This window comes from Fusarium odoratissimum, assembly GCF_000260195.1.
Source record: "Fusarium odoratissimum NRRL 54006 unplaced genomic scaffold supercont1.1, whole genome shotgun sequence".
NCBI classification, from domain to species: Eukaryota; Fungi; Ascomycota; class Sordariomycetes; order Hypocreales; family Nectriaceae; genus Fusarium; species Fusarium odoratissimum.
The window spans coordinates 538,449-554,946 of NW_022158687.1; the positions used below are offsets into that span (position 1 = coordinate 538,449).

Consider the following 16,498-nt stretch of genomic DNA (forward strand, 5'->3'; position numbering starts at 1 on the left):
CTTCCCACCGACTCCCATTATCGGCCCATATACAATGGGACGACCTCTACCATGCTATACTTCCAGGATGGCCTTTTCTTGAATAAGGAGGCCAGTACATAGGCCAGACAGCAGCTGAATACTGCAGACTTGCAATAATTACGGCATATCATCCAGAAGCCGATAGACTCTCGGAAAGAAGGAATTAAACAGTAAAGGTTACTTTACGCTTTCGCCATATCGAATGCCCCCTCGCCTATTGGATACATATACTTCTGATACCGCAGTGGAATCTCAATAGAGCGTCAATGATGGTACCAAGACAAGCGCTCACGACTTCATCTATGGGAGACTTGGACGCCTATCGACGTGGAGAACGCCCAGAAGAGATTAGACAACGACGGCGCTTCAGGACCCTCATCACCCAGCCAGATACCTCGGATATGAGGCCTTGCAGGAAACTCTTGTTAATCTAGTTGAGAAAGTGCGCCAGCTCATCGAGACATACTGCAAAAGTGCTTGTAACTTGATACTTTGGCCAACAGGGGAGCTAGCCAAGGTCCCATCGATGATGCCAGTGGTGGGACCAAATGGGTGGTCCTTGTGGATGGAGGTAGCGGAGTACAGAGAGTAGGAGCCCAGAAACAAGGAATATATCAGTGTTTGGAGACATTATTGCCACAGTGGATTGGTATTGATGCAGTGTCACATGCATTCGAGGTGTACTTCAATCCAATACTCGCAACACTCGCAGCAACTAATGCGGCCTTTTCGTTTGGAACACAAGACCGACGAAGCGTTTCCCTTTACTCAAGACAGGTTCTCAGAAAATACTCGAACACACCAAAGGGGTAGGCCATTGTTTTCTTTGAAAGTCGAGGCTCTCTTTGATGGTTAGAAAGGGGTCAAGCATGTCTTGCACATATGATGGTTGGGCTACAATCCTTTCTCGGCAATTCGCTATTTCAGGGCTGGACTTGGACGTAATGGGATCATCTAGGAGTCTCATGATCTAATGGCCAATCTCTTGATCTTCTAACTCCTCTGTGTCGACCTGATGATTTGGCGCTGATCGAGGGCTATGAGGACTTGGCATTCAACTCGTGCCGACATCCTCATCTTCACCAAAGCTCGAATGCAAAAGTCATACCAACAATAATAGTCGATCCATATGGTGCCAGGTCATCACCAGAAGCTTATCAAGCCTTCCACCCTCAACTGCACGAGCCGTCTCAAGTAACTAAATACTCAGCATCTGCATGTGATCAGATACTTTGTACCAGGAATCAAGAAGAACTTGTCAGGAAGCCTTTGTGGAGAATAATTCATAGCATCAAATAGAAAACAGTCTAACATTCATATCTCCCTTGCTGATTGTTCTGAACGGAAAGACACTTTGGGCTGGTCTCATTCCAGCCGGTATGGGCTACATGTACTACCATGTACACATAGAATTTAGCCAATGAGAAGGCGCAGTGGCAGAGTGGTCTAATGCGATAGACTAGAAATCTATTCTCCTCGGAGGCGTCTGTTCGAATCAGGCCTGCGTCGATTGGTATTTTTTGGTCTTTTGCCTGTTGTTTTCTTGATCTTTCTTCTTTTGCTAGGTCATGTTGATATCAGCTCAGACCGAATTGCTGCAAATCGAGGTTCGGATGATAATCGATATACATAAGCTTCACCAGCTCCAATAGCTCTTATAATTTCTAGAATTTAAATTCTTATTATTCCAACCAATGCACGTCCAATAATAGGTTTCTCTTTCCGAATAGCCAAAATGCATAATATCCTTGGGCTGGTGGTAAGACGGGGTGGAACATTCGCCGCGTCTCATAGGACGGAGGCTTACTCCTGTTCAAAGCATCCGAACGTAAGCCCACCTCCAGCAATAGGAAATCGGACAAGCTACCGTATATAATTTAGCTTAGTTAACAAAGCTCATTCCACGGAGCATTTGAAGAAAGCGTCAGCAATTAGTTTCCCGTGCGAGTCGTAGTTCATTTCATAAAGCCTCCGATTTTCCCTCCCTGTTACTTCGCGAGTTGAGAGGGTTAATGGATTTCTCTTATAAGTTGGCATTCTTCCTCTAAGGATGTGACGATATTAGCAAGGCAAACAGACTTGTTGTGCAGTGATCATCATGGCTTCCGCAGAAATGAAAGATACTGCCTCACCTTACAAGGTGGAGGCATCTAACCAGACACTCTCATCGCCACCCTCCGTCAACTCGTCAGACCAGACGAAGACAGCCCAAGAAGATGAAGAAGCTCAAACAACAGTGACCAAAAAGACAAAGCCAGCTTTCAATAGAGATTATCGCTTCTGGATGATCATGGTTACTTTAGTCCTGGCAACACTCCTTGCATCTCTCGAAGCAACAGTCGTCATTACTTCTCTTCCAACAATCGTCGAGAGTCTCAATCTTGGAAGTAGTTACATATGGGTTACCAATGTCTTCTTCCTCACCACGTAAGTTCCCACTCCGATTTCGCGACGTGGCTGACATGATACAGAGCTTGTGTCCAACCCCTGTTCGGCCAACTCTGTAACCTCTGGGGACGCAAGAAAGTCATGATGTTCATCTTTGCTACATACACACTCGGAAGTGGTATCGCAGGTGGTGCTAACGGCGGCGCAATGCTCATCGCTGGGCGTGCTATTCAAGGTATCGGTAGTGGTGGAGTCACTATGGTAAACGATGTGATCATCTCTGATCTGGTACCACTTCGATATAGAGGAAACTACATCGCTATACTTCTATTAGTAGCGACTATTGGGTTTGCCGTTGGACCTTTTCTTGGTGGCGTTATTGTTGAGAACACGACTTGGAGATGGGTAAGTAGATCGATGACATCTGCCGACTTATACTGACTTGTTAGGTATTCTACCTCAATCTTCCCATCGGAGGTGTTGCTATCGTCGTCACATACTTCTTCCTAAACCTCCAATACGATCGAACTCAATCGACCATGGATAAACTTCGTCGCATTGACTACATTGGCAACGCTATTCTCATCGCATCAAGCGTCTCGATTCTCATTGCCCTTACTTGGGCAGGTCCCGTTTATCCTTGGTCCGATGCTCGAATCCTAGCTCCCCTGATAATCGGTCTCGTCGGCCTTGTCGGTTTCGTTATATATGAAGCCTCAGGAATTCCCTCGGAACCTGTGATGCCCATTCGCCTATTCCCAGGTCGCACATCATATATCGTGTACATCAACACGTTTCTCAATATGTTGTTAATCCAATGGTGTTACTTCTTCTTACCGTTGTACTTCCAAGCTGTCAAGTTATCAACACCTTCACGGTCAGGAGTGCAAATGCTCCCCGTTGCTCTCATCGCTATCCCAGGGGCAGCGCTCTCTGCGGTAGTTCTCTCAAAATGGGGCAAGTATAAGATGCTTCACGTATCAGGCTTCTTCCTTATGACACTAGGTGTCGGCCTCCTCGGTCTTCTTCACGAAGACAGTCCCCCTGCTGCTTGGATCTTGCTGCAGTTCATTCCAGCTATTGGCTCCGGCTTTCTTCTGAATACCCTTTTGCCTGCTTTTCAGGCAGCTACTGAGGAGGAAGACCAAGCTGCTGCTACAGGAAATTGGACTTTCATGCGTTCTTTCGGCTCTGTGTGGGGTGTAGCCATCGCTGGATCCATATTCAACACGTACACGAAGCGGTATTCGCACATGATTGATAATGAACTGGCGCGAGAAATGCTCAGCTCAGGAGATTCTTACCAGAGTGCGACACGAGCTTTCGTTCTACAATTTGACGAGGTTGTTCAGTCTCAAATTCGACGCGTTTTTATGTTGTCGTTGAGTAAAGTCTATGTTATCTCTGTAGCGTTTGGCGGGCTTGCTTGGGTACTCTCTCTGTTTGAGAAAGATGTTCCTCTGCGAAAAGAATTGGATACACAGTACGGTTTGGATGAGAAGGCACCTGTTGAGCAGAAGAAAGAAGAGGCATTGTAATAATATCTAGTTTGCTTTTTTGTCAAAGCCTGATTGAGGCCTTTTGTATTCTAATTTTTCATCTCCTATTCAAGATCACAAGAATTCTTTAACAGCCTCCCAGAAAGCCTGAGGATTCTCAGCCATAGGAAGATGTCCTGTTTGAGGCACAATCTTCAACTCCGCGCCATTGTCACCAAGTAGTCCCTTGCTCGCATCCATAGCCTTGACAAGAGCACCCTTGGCATCTTCCTCTCCAACAACAAACAAGCCGCGTACTTTGCAGCCACCCATCTGGGGCTTGAGGTCGTAATCCCAAAGGGCTGTGTTGCTGTATTTAAAGCCCTCAACGTCATTGGCAGCGACCATCTCTGTCATCCACTTGACGGTCTCAGCGTTGGTGGAGGGATGGAACCATCGCTGGACTGTTTGTCCGGCGAGCTTCTCAATACCCTTGCCGTTATCCTCCTCGGCTAGAGCTGTGCGATCCTTCCACGCTTGTGTGTTGGCGGCGCTTGATGTAGGGTTGAAGTCGCAAGCAATGAACTGCTGAAGACGCTCAGGGTACTTGATGGCAAAGTTCAGGGTAGTAACACCGCCGAATGAAACACCAACAAGGGTATGCAGCTTGGTGATGCGAAGGGCATCAAGCACTTCTCGAATGTCGTCAGTCAAACGATCCACAGTAGCAGCGACTGGAGGCTGAGGCACGGCATGTCGGCCACGGGTATCATATCGGAGAATTCGGAACTCAGGGCGCTCTCGCTTGAGGATTTCTACGAGGGGATCCCACATATGCAGCGAAGTCAACAGTGAATTGGTGAAAGCGATTGTGGGAGCCTTAGGGTCCGGGTTACCCTCCAATCGGTAGGGAATGACCAGAGAATCTGAAGTTGTGACGAAAGAGTTTATAGCAGCGTTGGGGCCAGGTGTGGTAGATTGCTTGGAGTCGGGGGAGGTGAAAGCAGCTGTCGAAGGCAGCTTTGATAGCGCTTCCAGCTCTCGAGGAGCAGGTCCAAAGACGTAGAAGAGAGAATATGTTCTTCGACCCTTTGAAGCAACGAATTTGTCAAAGACTTTGGTGCGCCATGGGGTGTCCATCGAGGCCTTGTGCTCCTCTCCACCCTGGCCATTCTCTTTAGCATAGTCATGCAGGGCAAGGAACGTCGTCTTGCCCTGTCCCTCAAGATACGAAGTCTTGAAGGCGCGTGAGCGCAACCAACCAGGAACCTTGGCCAACATAGGAATATGCTCCTCAACCAGCCACTTCTGATATTCCTCTGCAGCACCCTCAACGTCCTTAAGTTCGATTGTAACCGCAGTAGTTTGCAGACCCTCGGCCTCTTCGTCAGTCAACTTCTCGAAGGGCACGAACTTGTCAGACTCGTTGGAATGAACCAAGTCCCAGAAATATCGCTTCACGTCAACTTGGCCAATGGTCTCGGCTTCTCGAGGAGATCGGTTCGCACGCAGTGTGAGGTATGTCTCGGTTTCGAGGTGCGGCATGGACGTAACGTCGTAAGCAGCGAGATATGTAGGTTCTTGACCATCCGTCGCCTTATATCGAAGACCGTTGGAGAAGATCTGAGGAAGACGAAGTCGGGTCGGGCCGTGCTCGTTATTATACCACTCATGAAATTGATCTAGAGACAGCCCAGGCTTGGGCTGCATCGTGACGTAGAGGTTACCAGGAGGAGACATGGTGCTGGTTCTTTGAATTGATGGCTGTAATTGAGGAGAGAAGCTCAATGGGAGGTTATCCAGTTGTTATAAATCGCCCTCAGGCCTTCCGGAAGAACGATTTACATGACGGGAGGTGGAGCGGGAGTTTGCGATTCGGCTCGGCAGATGGAATCGGGAACGTAGTGGGATGTACCTCACTGTATGTATAAATGTTTACCCCGCCACTCACCGAAAGGTCACCGTGAATACGGGGGTCCACACCGGGAGCACACCGAGAAGCCATCGCGACCTAGCGGAGTGTGAGCAGCTAACTTAGCATCAAGTCGATCTATTGTGTGAATAAACTGTGAAGATGAGGGCTGGCAGCGCAATATTGTGCCATGTCATTCTAGGGCATTTGTATATAGTCCTCTGCCTGCAGTTGCGATGTTACATTGTCTATGCCGGTGCTGAGCAGTGCTTTGACTTTCTGCACTTTCTTTCATTACGAAGCCATTGATTGTGCTGTGATATATTCGGATTTCTCTTTCCCGCCCTCATTCTCTCGATTTTTCTCTCTCATTCTTTTGTCTGGCACTGTATATTATACCAGGATATATCAGCAGTCGGCCTCCTGCATGAAGCATCCCGCTCATCCAATCTACTGTTTCCATCGGATATCACAATCTGCATCTATCCACATCGAGCGATACTGAGGACTCGATCTCGTACACACCGCCGCCAATCAACTCAGTTGCCCGCCTCTTGAAATATTACAATGTCCATGGGGATGCGCTAAGAAGCCCAGGTGAGAGTCAACCGCCACATGCAGACGTGCCAACCAACAAAACTAATAGCTTTCAGACCTCGCATCCTATATCACGTATATCCGAGTCACATTTGTTGCTGCTCTTCTGTTTCTACTGGTGCGCAAAGTTGTTGAATCACTCAACGCCGGCGGCCTCGTTCGCTCGCAAAACAATGGAGGTCTTCTGTCGAAATGTCCCTCAGGACTTGTCAGAAGAGAGCTTCAAGCAAGAACTCATGCCATTTATGAAAGCTTTGAACATCACGGACTTTTATTGCGAAAAGCCAAAGAGAAGGCCTCAAGCATGGATCAAATTCCTCAACCCCGGCGATGGCTACTCATTTCTTGAAAGACATGGCAAACAACAGCGTCACAACGAATCGCAGAAGGAGAACATAAACCCGAGATATCCTTTCAAGACCAACTTCAGACCAAAGGATACTCCACGCCTCCACATTCTCAAGACAGCTGTGTTTGTTGAGCAGAGTACTCGCGCACTCGACAAGCATTCCATCGCACACCTCAAGCGTGAACGCGATAAGAAGCAACAAAAAGCTGCTGCTGCTGCTGCCGCTGCCGCTGCGGCTACCACCACTAAAGACCGCCAAGCTCCGGTTAAAGCCTTTAGTATCATCGGCATCAGTTGCGGCGGCAACACGTTTCGTGGTCCCCTACAGGTCATCACCTTCGTTGAGCACAACAGTTTGATGCTGCCCAGAGATGTTATTGGCAAGTTCATGCCGCAGTGGTTAACTGTCTATAACAAAGATGGGTATCGTATGGATTTTCACAACGACACTATTCAGGATCTCATTGCTAGTCGCAATGATGCATCCATCACTTTGGTCTTGACTGAACCGCCAAAGATGTACACGCCTCACAAATCTGATAACCCAAATCAGGAGTGGAAACGAGTACAGGGTCTGGTCAATTGGGGACTGATTCGCGAATACTCGGCATCTTGTCTCGTCTACCGCATCTTCTTCGCCTCCATAAACGACATGAACGAGGTCCTCCGTTCTGTGAAACATCGAGATATTCTCGCCATCACCTATCACGATCTCCCATCCGTTCTGTGGTCATACATGGAACCCGAGAGCAACCATTTCCTCGGCCGCCAGCAATTCACAGAGAAGGCTAAGCGCATTCTGGCATCAGGGAATGTTCACTTCGCTCTTCTCTTCCAAGTCCAAGCTCTGGTCTGGAACAACTACATCAACCCTGCGAGCGGCATAGGACTGCTGCAAATTCTCGAAGAGGTTATTAAGGATGCTAAAGAGAATCAAGTTGCTGCTCCCGTCACCACAGATGCTATGAAAGGTCTCCATCAGAAGATACCCTACCCTTGTCCTGGCACGGATCCCGATGAGCTGAACGTCATCACATTGATGACCAGCATCATGAATGAAGAATATGAGGCCAGGGCGGAGAATCCTAAGCGAGACAGAATCTATGGAGTCAAGATTCCAGATCATCAGATATATATCTTCAAGGCTATGGTGACGCCCACGCGTGTTCTTCTCTCTGGTCCCGAGCCCGACAGCAAGAACAGGGTGTTGCGAAAGTATCACGAGAACAATGACTACTTCTTACGCGTCCTCTTCTGCGAAGAAGATGGCCAGGACCTCAACTTTCATCCAAAGGTTGATAACGAACCAATCTTTGCCCGGTTCCGACATGTCATGGATGAGGGGATCACCATTGCCGGCCGGAAGTTTGATTTCCTAGGTTTCTCACATTCATCTCTTCGTTCTCACTCCGCTTGGTTCTCTGCGCCTTTCACCGATTCAAATTTTGAGCGCCAGACTCCTGCAGCTATTTTACAAGCCCTTGGAGACTTCAGCGAGATTCGAGTTCCGGCAAAGTGTGCAGCACGAATCGGCCAAGCTTTCTCGGAAACACCATATGCAATCTCAATTTTTGAGACTGGTATATGTCATCGGTTCATTCCAGACGTCAAGTCTGACGATGGAACACGTGTATTCAGTGACGGTGTCGGAACGATCTCCAGAGAAGCCTTGGAAGAGATTTGGCCCTATCTGTCGATGCGAGCTGCAGCACCAACATGTCTTCAGATCCGGTGGGGTGGCTGTAAGGGAATGCTTTCTCTCGATACCCGACTCAAAGGGAGAGTCTTCTGTATTCGACAAGAGTCAATGATGAAGTTTCCAAGTGACGATCTTAGAGAGCTCGGTATTTGCGACGCTTCATCTAAACCTCTACGGCTGGTCCTCAACCGCCAGATGATCAAGATCTTGGAAGATATGGATACAACCAACGATTGGTTCTTCAGACTGCAGAACAACGCACTTGACATACTGCGCAATGCCACAGCTGACGCGACCAACACGAGCTATTTCTTGGACTACCAGGCCATCGGTGTGAACATGGGGCTGCCCAAGCTGGTCAAGCAGTTGGAGAAGATGGGCATTGACTACCGCCGGGATAAATTCCTCAAGTCAGCGGTTGAACATGTCGTCTTTCGAGAACTGAGATTGCTGAAGCACAAAGCGCGCATTCCTGTTGATCAAGGAGTGACCCTTTTTGGCGTCATGGATGAGACAGGATTCCTAGATGCTGATGAAGTCTTTGTCACATACGACAAGACCCATGGCGTTTACAGAGGTCGTCGCATCAACTCAACGCTCAAAGATGGTCAAATCATTGTCACACGCTCACCTGCTCTTCATCCAGGAGACATCCAGATCGTCAATCAGGTCACACCTCCACAGGGACATCCTCTACGAAGCTTACAGAACTGCATCGCCTTCAGCCAGAAGGGTAAACGTGACTTGCCCAGTATGCTGAGTGGAGGAGACTTGGACGGTGATCTCTACAACATCATCTGGGACCCAGATGCATGACCCGATAACTACTTCTTACCAGCAGACTACCCCAGAGTTAAGCCAAAGCCACTAGATCGTCCGGTGAAACCCCAGGACATTGCCGACTTCTTCGTTGACTTTATGCGAACTGATATCTTGGGCATGATTGCCACAAGACATGTCGTCTTGGCAGATTATCATGAGCAGGGAACTACGCACCCTGACTGCATTTCGCTGGCAGGCATGCATTCTACAGCGGTCGACTTCTCCAAGACAGGTATTCCAGTCGATGTAAAAGCTTTGCCCAAGAACCCACCATTCCGTCCTGATTTGTAAATCTTTTCCACCAGTGCTCTATAGAAACATACTGACATATTCTGCAGCCTTGCAGCAGCACCGCCTCTGAAGACGTACGAAAAGGGACAGATCGCTCATCTGCGTGACGACGATGAAGATGACAACGCCGACGATGGCATGGCTCGTTACAAAGCAAAGTATTATGAGTCTGACAAAATCCTCGGTCGTCTATATCGAAACGTGGATGAAAAGAAGATCTGGGACGAAGATATCCATCGGATTATCAACACAGCTGGGCCCTCTGTTTGGGATCAGTTATTAACCGTTGTTGAAAGCGAGGTAAACAAGTATAAACTTGACGTCGATTGGACACGCAGGTCCGACGAGGCGTGGAAGATCCGAGGCCTGTAAGTTGCAATATGCCTCTCGCTAGCTTAACGTGCTAACAGTTTAAGTTACGAGTCGACTATCACCAGCAAGATGTGGGACTTTTCAGAAAATCCGCGTGCGCCTCTTACAGAAGTCGAAGTCTTCTGCGGTTTCATCCTCAACAAACGCGGTGCCCAAACACGCCGCCAGGGTGATTCATCTATCAAACTGAAAGAAGAAATCGACCGTATCATGACATGGATTGTCAAACAGATCCGAGATCGCGGTGTAGGCGACGGCGCAGAAACCCTTAGCACAGCCACCGACGCGGACGCAGCTCCTTCGCGATGGAGAGAAGACGTCGTAGAGCTATGCTGGGCCTGTGTAGCAGTTGCATGTATCAGAAAGGAATTTGCACCAATAGTGTACCACGGAACAGGCGAGCTGGAGAGTTTCAGAGTCGTGGCGGCTTGTTGTCTGCTAAAGGAGCTGAATAACCTGGCTAGGAAGATGGAGGTCAGCGCTGGAGGAGGCTTTGTTGGTGTTGGACGTGGGAGAGGAGGACGTGGGAGAGGCGGTGCGAGTATGATACTTCCCATACGGTGATTGAGATCCACGTGGTGTACATTGCGAGATCTGGCATATATCAAGACTGCTAGGCAGAGATATGAGGGTTTGGTAAGAGTTGTGTTAGAGTTGTGTTAGAGCTGGCTTGAGATTTCGATGATATCGAATAATGAGAACGTATGGCTGATTGCATTATCTGGATACTCCGCGAACATACACTATTTACTACAATAAAAGAATGCCTTGGCAGTTCCATTTGATCGTCGCCCAATGCTGGTTGTATCAAAAACAGCGGCGTCTGCTATTCTTCATCTTAAGAACAAATTTCAACACAAATCAAATACAACGGCTCACAGTCCACCAGTTCAATGATAACTTATTACCTACAAAACAATAAACACTGGCATAGAACATCAGTCAGAGTCAGTTTATAACACTGCTTGATAGCATCTTGATCTAAACACTGATACGAAAACCGAAACCCGCGAATTTCAACCTATGTATACAATTCCAGCTAGATACAACTAGCATGAGCGCCGTACCATTTCCTCACACGGCCCAGCCCAGCCCAGCCCAGACCTATAACGATACACATGCTGTCAAAAACGCCTAGACCGCGCTGTATCCTCCCCGACTTCCTGTTCCCTGCACGGTGTTGAGAACACGGCGGATCCAGTCCTTGAGTAGGTAAGGAATATCGCGGATGGTGTCGCTGTGGGGGAGAAGATCCCAGCCGCGTGCGCCGTACCGTGTGAAATTGATCCAGGATGAGAAGATGAGGTAGCCGGCGATGCCCAAGAAAGCACTAAATTTGTTAGGAAATCTTCATGAAGCTGATTGGGTACTCACATAATGATGAACCAGGTGAAGAAGCCCCAGTGGGAGCTTGAGCTGTCATCATCACCACTACCGCCGTTGTCCTCTGACTTTTCGCAAGCATACTTAGTGTACCACGTCAAGCGCAGAACCCTGGCCTTTTCCTCAACATCAAAGCTATCCCAGACAAGCGAAGCATTGTCATGCTTCAGCTGGTGCTCGATCATAGACTCGCCATCATCCTTATCATCACCATCCCCTTCCTTCTTATCGTCGTCCGCTCGCTTCTCGTACTGGTCCGAAGTAACCCACTCGCCCTCTGTTCCCTCCTTTTTAGGATCGCACAGGAATTCGATGATGGCCTTTTGATCGGTTTTCTTGATGTCACCCTTGAGAGGATCTCTGCCTCCTGTGAGGACTAGTCGCACGCCCTCTTTATCCTTGTCGGAAGTTGAGTCGCTTGTCTTGAGTCGCGTGGGTGTAGCATCGAATCGAGAGCCGCCAACGTTTTCGAGATTGCCTGCGATCGCGATGACATTCGTAATCTCATCCGTCTCCTTCTCGCCAGACTTGAGAAGGTGTGTAATACCGCAAACTGGATTTGTTAGTCAGGACTCGGTTGGCCCTTGTAGATCTTGTACACACCTCGAGTGCCGTTTGGACATTCTTCGTCCTTCTTGCCACCCTTCTTCTTCAAAGGCTTGCAGATATCTAATGTATAAGTTGTGTTATAATGTTCGGGAGGACTAGGCTTGAACCGCGTCGTCACGACCGAGTGAGGTCCACCGAGCTTAGAAAGATCGAAAGTATGTCCATCAGCGCGAATCTTTCCGCAGTCTAGAGTTTCCGCCGCAAAAGCTGGGGCTGCCAGCAGAGGCAGTAGAAAAGCCAATAGATCCGGCCGATGCATCGAGAAGACTTTGATAGAAGAACGCAGAAGTTTGATAGAGAGGCGGGTGCTAGTCGATAGTATCGAGATAAAATTACGGATGAAGTGGCAGTATCAGAAAGGGCCGTGTCAGCTTAAACGAACGAAGAGACTCGATAGAATAGACTACGAGCGCGTGCCTAGAACAAGCAATCAAGCTGTGCTGTGCTGTGCTGTGTGATGTGATGGATTGGTCACGTTGCCTTGAGCTATCGCGGGTTTGCTTAGCGTCATATGAAGCTCCTGTCGTCTTGGCGGTTGTGTCATTCCGCCTGAGGTAGAAAATCCAGTTCCACAAGCACGTGACTGTGTTCAAAACTCACAAGTCACCCGGCCAGACCACTTGGCAATATCATTACAATCCCGGGGTAATACTATCTTTTCTTTTCTTTTTATTCGTGGTCAATTCTCGGGCTTCGTAAAAGAGACAATGCTATAATAGACCATCTCTCATAATAATGCAATCAATCAATACCTTCTTCCAACCTAACCCGTAACACCAAGAACAGCGACATCTATCACTGTATTACCTTGACCAGAACCAAACAGCCAAACGAATAAGAAACCCTTGAACCTGAATTGAAAACTTTCCGTGGGGTATAAATCTGCCCAAACTCATAAACCGTGTAAAAATAGCATGCTGGTCCAACCTGAACTCCTTTGATGATCGACCACCTGGTTCCAATCCTCTGCTCCTGTCTGCCGTGACATTAATTCTGTCCACTATTATCTTGTCAGGTCTCGTTCGCGACATCACATTCCCTGGGGACCGCCCATCATTCCATTCATCCCCTGCATTTGCTGCTGCATCTGTTGCTGTAACTGCTGCTGTTGCATCTGCTGTTGTTGCATCTGCTGTTGCTGCTGCTGCTGTTGTTGCTGCTGCTGCATCATCATCTGTTGTTGCTGTCGCCGCTGTGCCATTGACGCTTGCATAAGAGTCTGAGCTTGCCCCATGCTCTGCGTCTTCATCTTCTCGATCACGTCTGGCGGAATAAGCTCTTGGCCACCATACTTCTGAGCTACCGTTGGCATCATCCTGTTAAAAAGTAGCCTGGCCTGTTGTTGCATTTGCGCCTGAATTGGATTTTGTTGCCCCATCTGCCCCATTTGTTGTTGAGCCTGCTGCTGGTGGGCTTGTTGCTGCTGCTGAGGGCTCATCATGTTACCCTGTTGCTGGGCTTGCTGCTGCTGTCGTTGCTGCTGCATCGCCTGGAAAGCTTGCAGGTTCATGCCGTTGGGCATCATCTGCCCGCTGACTTGACGCTGCATAGGACTATTGCCCATCTGGCCATTCACTTGGTTCATGCGCATCATCTGTTGGAACTGTGCCTGCATTTGAGGAGTGAACTGCCGCATCTGGTTGCCCGACATGTTCTGCATTTGCTGGGCATATTGGGCCGCGATCTGCTGCTGCTGTTGCTGCTGTTGAGGGCTCATCATGTTACCTTGCTGTTGTGCCTGTTGCTGAGCAATCAATTGCCTTTGCATTGCTTGCATCATCTGCTGTTGCTGAGGGCTCATCTGACTCATGTTGCCACTGTTAAGACCGTTTTGCATGGCCATCTGCTGCTGTTGCTGCACGGCACGTTGTTGCGCCAATTGAGCCGCATACTGCGGGTTCATTTGGTTCATGCCCTGGCCATTCATCATCATGCCTTGACCAGGTTGCGAGTTCTGTGCCATCATAGCTGGTGGAGGGCTTGCCTGGCTCATACGAGGGGTTGCCACCATGGCAGGCCTGTTGATCGGAGTACCTTGTGCCATGTTGGGCGTTGAATGAGGCATTCTTGGGGTGCCAGAGGGATGGCTCTGTTGGCTACCCCTAGAAGACATGTTGTGAGCCATTGGGACAGACATAGCTGCGGGGTTTTGCACGACAGAAGACGGCCGAGGGGGGCTGTTTGCCATGCCAGAGTTGGTCTGCTGCATTGGGACGCTGCCGACCATAGGGGACGACATATGCTGAGGGGTACCTTGGCCAGCAACTGGAGAAGACGCTGGTGGTTGAGTGATCTGAGCCTGGAAGCGGGGTTGTGCTTGCGGAGGCATATTGTTGGCCATTTGAGGCGTTCCCACAGCTGCGTTATTGACTCCGTTGGTGACGACATTGTTCTGAGGATGGCCGTGCTGTGGTTGGTTCCCATTGACCCTCTGGGCATTTTGGTTGTTCTGGCTGTTCTGATTCGCCGCTTGGGCGCGAGCTTGAGCTTGTCGTTGAGCTTCAGCCTGTCGCATCTGGGCTTCTCTCGCAGCAGCCTCCCGTCGGAGTCTTTCTTGTTCGGCATTTTGCTTCTGGGCCAGCGCGACCGCATCTTGCTGCTGTTGCTGTTTCGCTTGTTGCAATTTCCTGTCGTTCTCCAGCTGCTTGAGCTTCTCTTGTTCCTTCTTCTCGGCATGTTCTCGACTGATGTCAGCCAAAACCTTGAATCGTTCGAATCTAGGCTCGAATGCCGATGCGCCGCCTGAGGCATCGCCATCTGCTGCACCACCATTCTGCGCTCCATTCGCATTTGGTGCAAGACGCTCGTCGGCAACTAGCATGAAGCGTTCCGTCTCTGCAGCAGCGGCTTCGTCCGCAGCCATCTCGGCGACAGTTCGCTTGCGTGTTTTGGGCTGAGGAGGAGCTTCTGCATGCTTGGGGTGGCTCATTGCCTCCATGAGGATAATTGTTTCTTCCACATTCTTAGTAGGCTCAAGCACCAATGGCGCGTTTGTTGCCAACAGGATCTGTCCCTCTGCAGCATAAATATTGCTGCCGTCAAGCTCTGTCTTTTCACGCTTCTGGCGTTTTGCTGGTGGCGGCATGCTGCCAGCTGTAGGTGTCGGGGGAATAAGGGACATTGGTGTGGAGGGGGGTTGGCCAAGGCCATCACCCAGTCCTCGCGGGGTAGAAGCTTTTATTAACAGGTCCATCTGTAAACTTTCGGGCGTCGGATGGAGCACCATGGTAAAGACCCGTGGCTTGGTCGCTTTGTCTTTTTGCTCCTCTGGTGCTGGCATGACAGGAGCATTTTCCTTTTCAGCCACATCATTACTTTTTGAGCTTCCATCGCCATTTGACAAACCCTCTTTAGGAAAAGGAACATTCGGCGATGGTGTAAGACATTGGTTGTAGTTATGAATGGAAGACGGCATCACGGAACCCTTTCCTTTTGTGGGTTTGGCAACGTTCTTCGCTTGCGCAAGAGACTTGTGGTCGTGAACTTGAACAATGAGACAACCATCATAGAATGGCACACCGGCTTCGGTAAAATAGGAAAGAAGATCATGGGGGATCGTCCGGCTTCTGACGTGATCGAGGAATATTTTCATTGGTGACTTGTACGGAAACACGCCATCTTGGTTATCGAATCGGAAATGTGTTGTGTGTAGATGGCAGACAAGAGAGGGAGGTCGGCCGGCGAATTTGTTCAGGATATAGGAGTCTGTGACAACTTCATTACTGTTAGTTTATTCGCAACAATACGACAGGTCAGAACATCGCATACTGTAGGGTCGAGGCTCTGCGTCATGACTGGAGTGGTCTGCCGCTAATGACGCTGATCGTAGACCAGCACTATTCCTAGAGTGCCGGCCTTGCAACTGCGATGCGGTTTCTCGTCGGGCTCTGTTGACAGGTCGGACGGTTGATGCGGTAATGGCCCTGTCGCTCGCCGAATGCGGCGGCTGCTTGGCACTCGGCGGAGGTTTCTTTGCCGACATTGATGGGGATGGTGATGATTTTGAGGATGTTATAGCGCCATTCGTCTGGATTCCAGGAGGGACTGGGCGCTTCACTTTGTTGGCGACATTTTGATGGACTATAGGTCCAACTGGCGCCATCGTGTTGTGGTCGCGCTGCGCCGCGGGGGCTAGCGATTATGACGATATCTCGGCCGATGTGGTCCGCTCGACTTTGAGGGAATATTTGCTTAGGTCGCAAACATAGATATTATAAGCGAAACGGCACGATGCGAGATTCGAGGTTGGTTTGATGGGAATAGACTTGTCACACGTCGACTTGATGGATGATGCGGAGTTGGCCGCGGTAGTCTCACGTTAGGGGCGCGAGTATCTCAAAGAACCGCGAATCGAGAACAAAGAAGATGGTCCATGAGAGATTTTTCAAGTAGAATAGAGCCGTCAATTTCTTTGTTGGTTTCGTTGCGTTGTCTCTGGAGTCGGATATTAATTCGATGATGGTTCACGCCTTGTCGCTGTATCACGGGTGCATTCCCTTGGATGAGGTCGGCTCGATTACGGAAGACCACATCACGTGATGGGACTTGAACCAGCGCATCATCGCAAAAGTAAAAGG

General features: G+C 49.3%; 5 protein-coding genes and 1 non-coding gene across 7 annotated transcripts; 3 read left to right on the top strand and 3 right to left on the bottom strand.

Annotated features, from left to right (window-relative positions):
* Window positions 1–1,448: 1,448 nt before the first annotated feature.
* FOIG_00204 lies at window positions 1,449–1,530 on the top strand. The gene has a single exon. It is a non-coding gene; the product is annotated as a tRNA-Ser (tRNA).
* Window positions 1,531–2,119: 589 nt separating this feature from the next.
* On the top strand, window positions 2,120–3,947 carry FOIG_00205 (uncharacterized protein; the record flags this gene model as incomplete). Its single annotated transcript, XM_031196215.1, has 3 exons — window positions 2,120–2,448; window positions 2,493–2,814; window positions 2,859–3,947. 3 exons carry the CDS (start codon window positions 2,120–2,122, stop codon window positions 3,945–3,947), a joined length of 1,740 nt encoding a protein of 579 aa, XP_031071982.1.
* Window positions 3,903–5,819, bottom strand: FOIG_00206 (uncharacterized protein). Its single transcript, XM_031196216.1, has one exon. The coding sequence runs from the start codon at window positions 5,625–5,627 to the stop codon at window positions 4,023–4,025; it is 1,605 nt and encodes a 534-aa protein (XP_031071983.1). The 5' UTR covers window positions 5,628–5,819; the 3' UTR covers window positions 3,903–4,022.
* Window positions 5,820–5,943: 124 nt separating this feature from the next.
* On the top strand, window positions 5,944–10,560 carry FOIG_00207 (uncharacterized protein). Its single transcript, XM_031196217.1, has 4 exons — window positions 5,944–6,396; window positions 6,453–9,553; window positions 9,605–9,925; window positions 9,974–10,560. Exon 2 carries the CDS (start codon window positions 6,570–6,572, stop codon window positions 9,258–9,260), a length of 2,691 nt encoding a protein of 896 aa, XP_031071984.1. The 5' UTR covers window positions 5,944–6,396; window positions 6,453–6,569; the 3' UTR covers window positions 9,261–9,553; window positions 9,605–9,925; window positions 9,974–10,560.
* Window positions 10,561–10,797: 237 nt separating this feature from the next.
* On the bottom strand, window positions 10,798–12,439 carry FOIG_00208 (uncharacterized protein). Of its 2 annotated transcripts, XM_031196218.1 has the most exons (3): window positions 11,916–12,439; window positions 11,304–11,865; window positions 10,798–11,259 (listed from the first exon to the last, which is right to left on the bottom strand). In XM_031196218.1, exons 1-3 carry the CDS (start codon window positions 12,178–12,180, stop codon window positions 11,064–11,066), a joined length of 1,023 nt encoding a protein of 340 aa, XP_031071985.1. In that variant the 5' UTR covers window positions 12,181–12,439; the 3' UTR covers window positions 10,798–11,063. The 2 variants fall into 2 exon arrangements, with proteins under 2 accessions (XP_031071985.1, XP_031071986.1); XM_031196219.1 differs by having other exon boundaries at window positions 10,798–11,865.
* A 130-nt stretch (window positions 12,440–12,569) lies between these two features.
* Window positions 12,570–16,389, bottom strand: FOIG_00209 (uncharacterized protein). The gene is made up of 2 exons (XM_031196220.1): window positions 15,690–16,389; window positions 12,570–15,635 (listed from the first exon to the last, which is right to left on the bottom strand). The coding sequence occupies exons 1-2, from the start codon at window positions 16,021–16,023 to the stop codon at window positions 12,952–12,954; spliced, it is 3,018 nt and encodes a 1,005-aa protein (XP_031071987.1). The 5' UTR covers window positions 16,024–16,389; the 3' UTR covers window positions 12,570–12,951.
* Window positions 16,390–16,498: the final 109 nt, after the last annotated feature.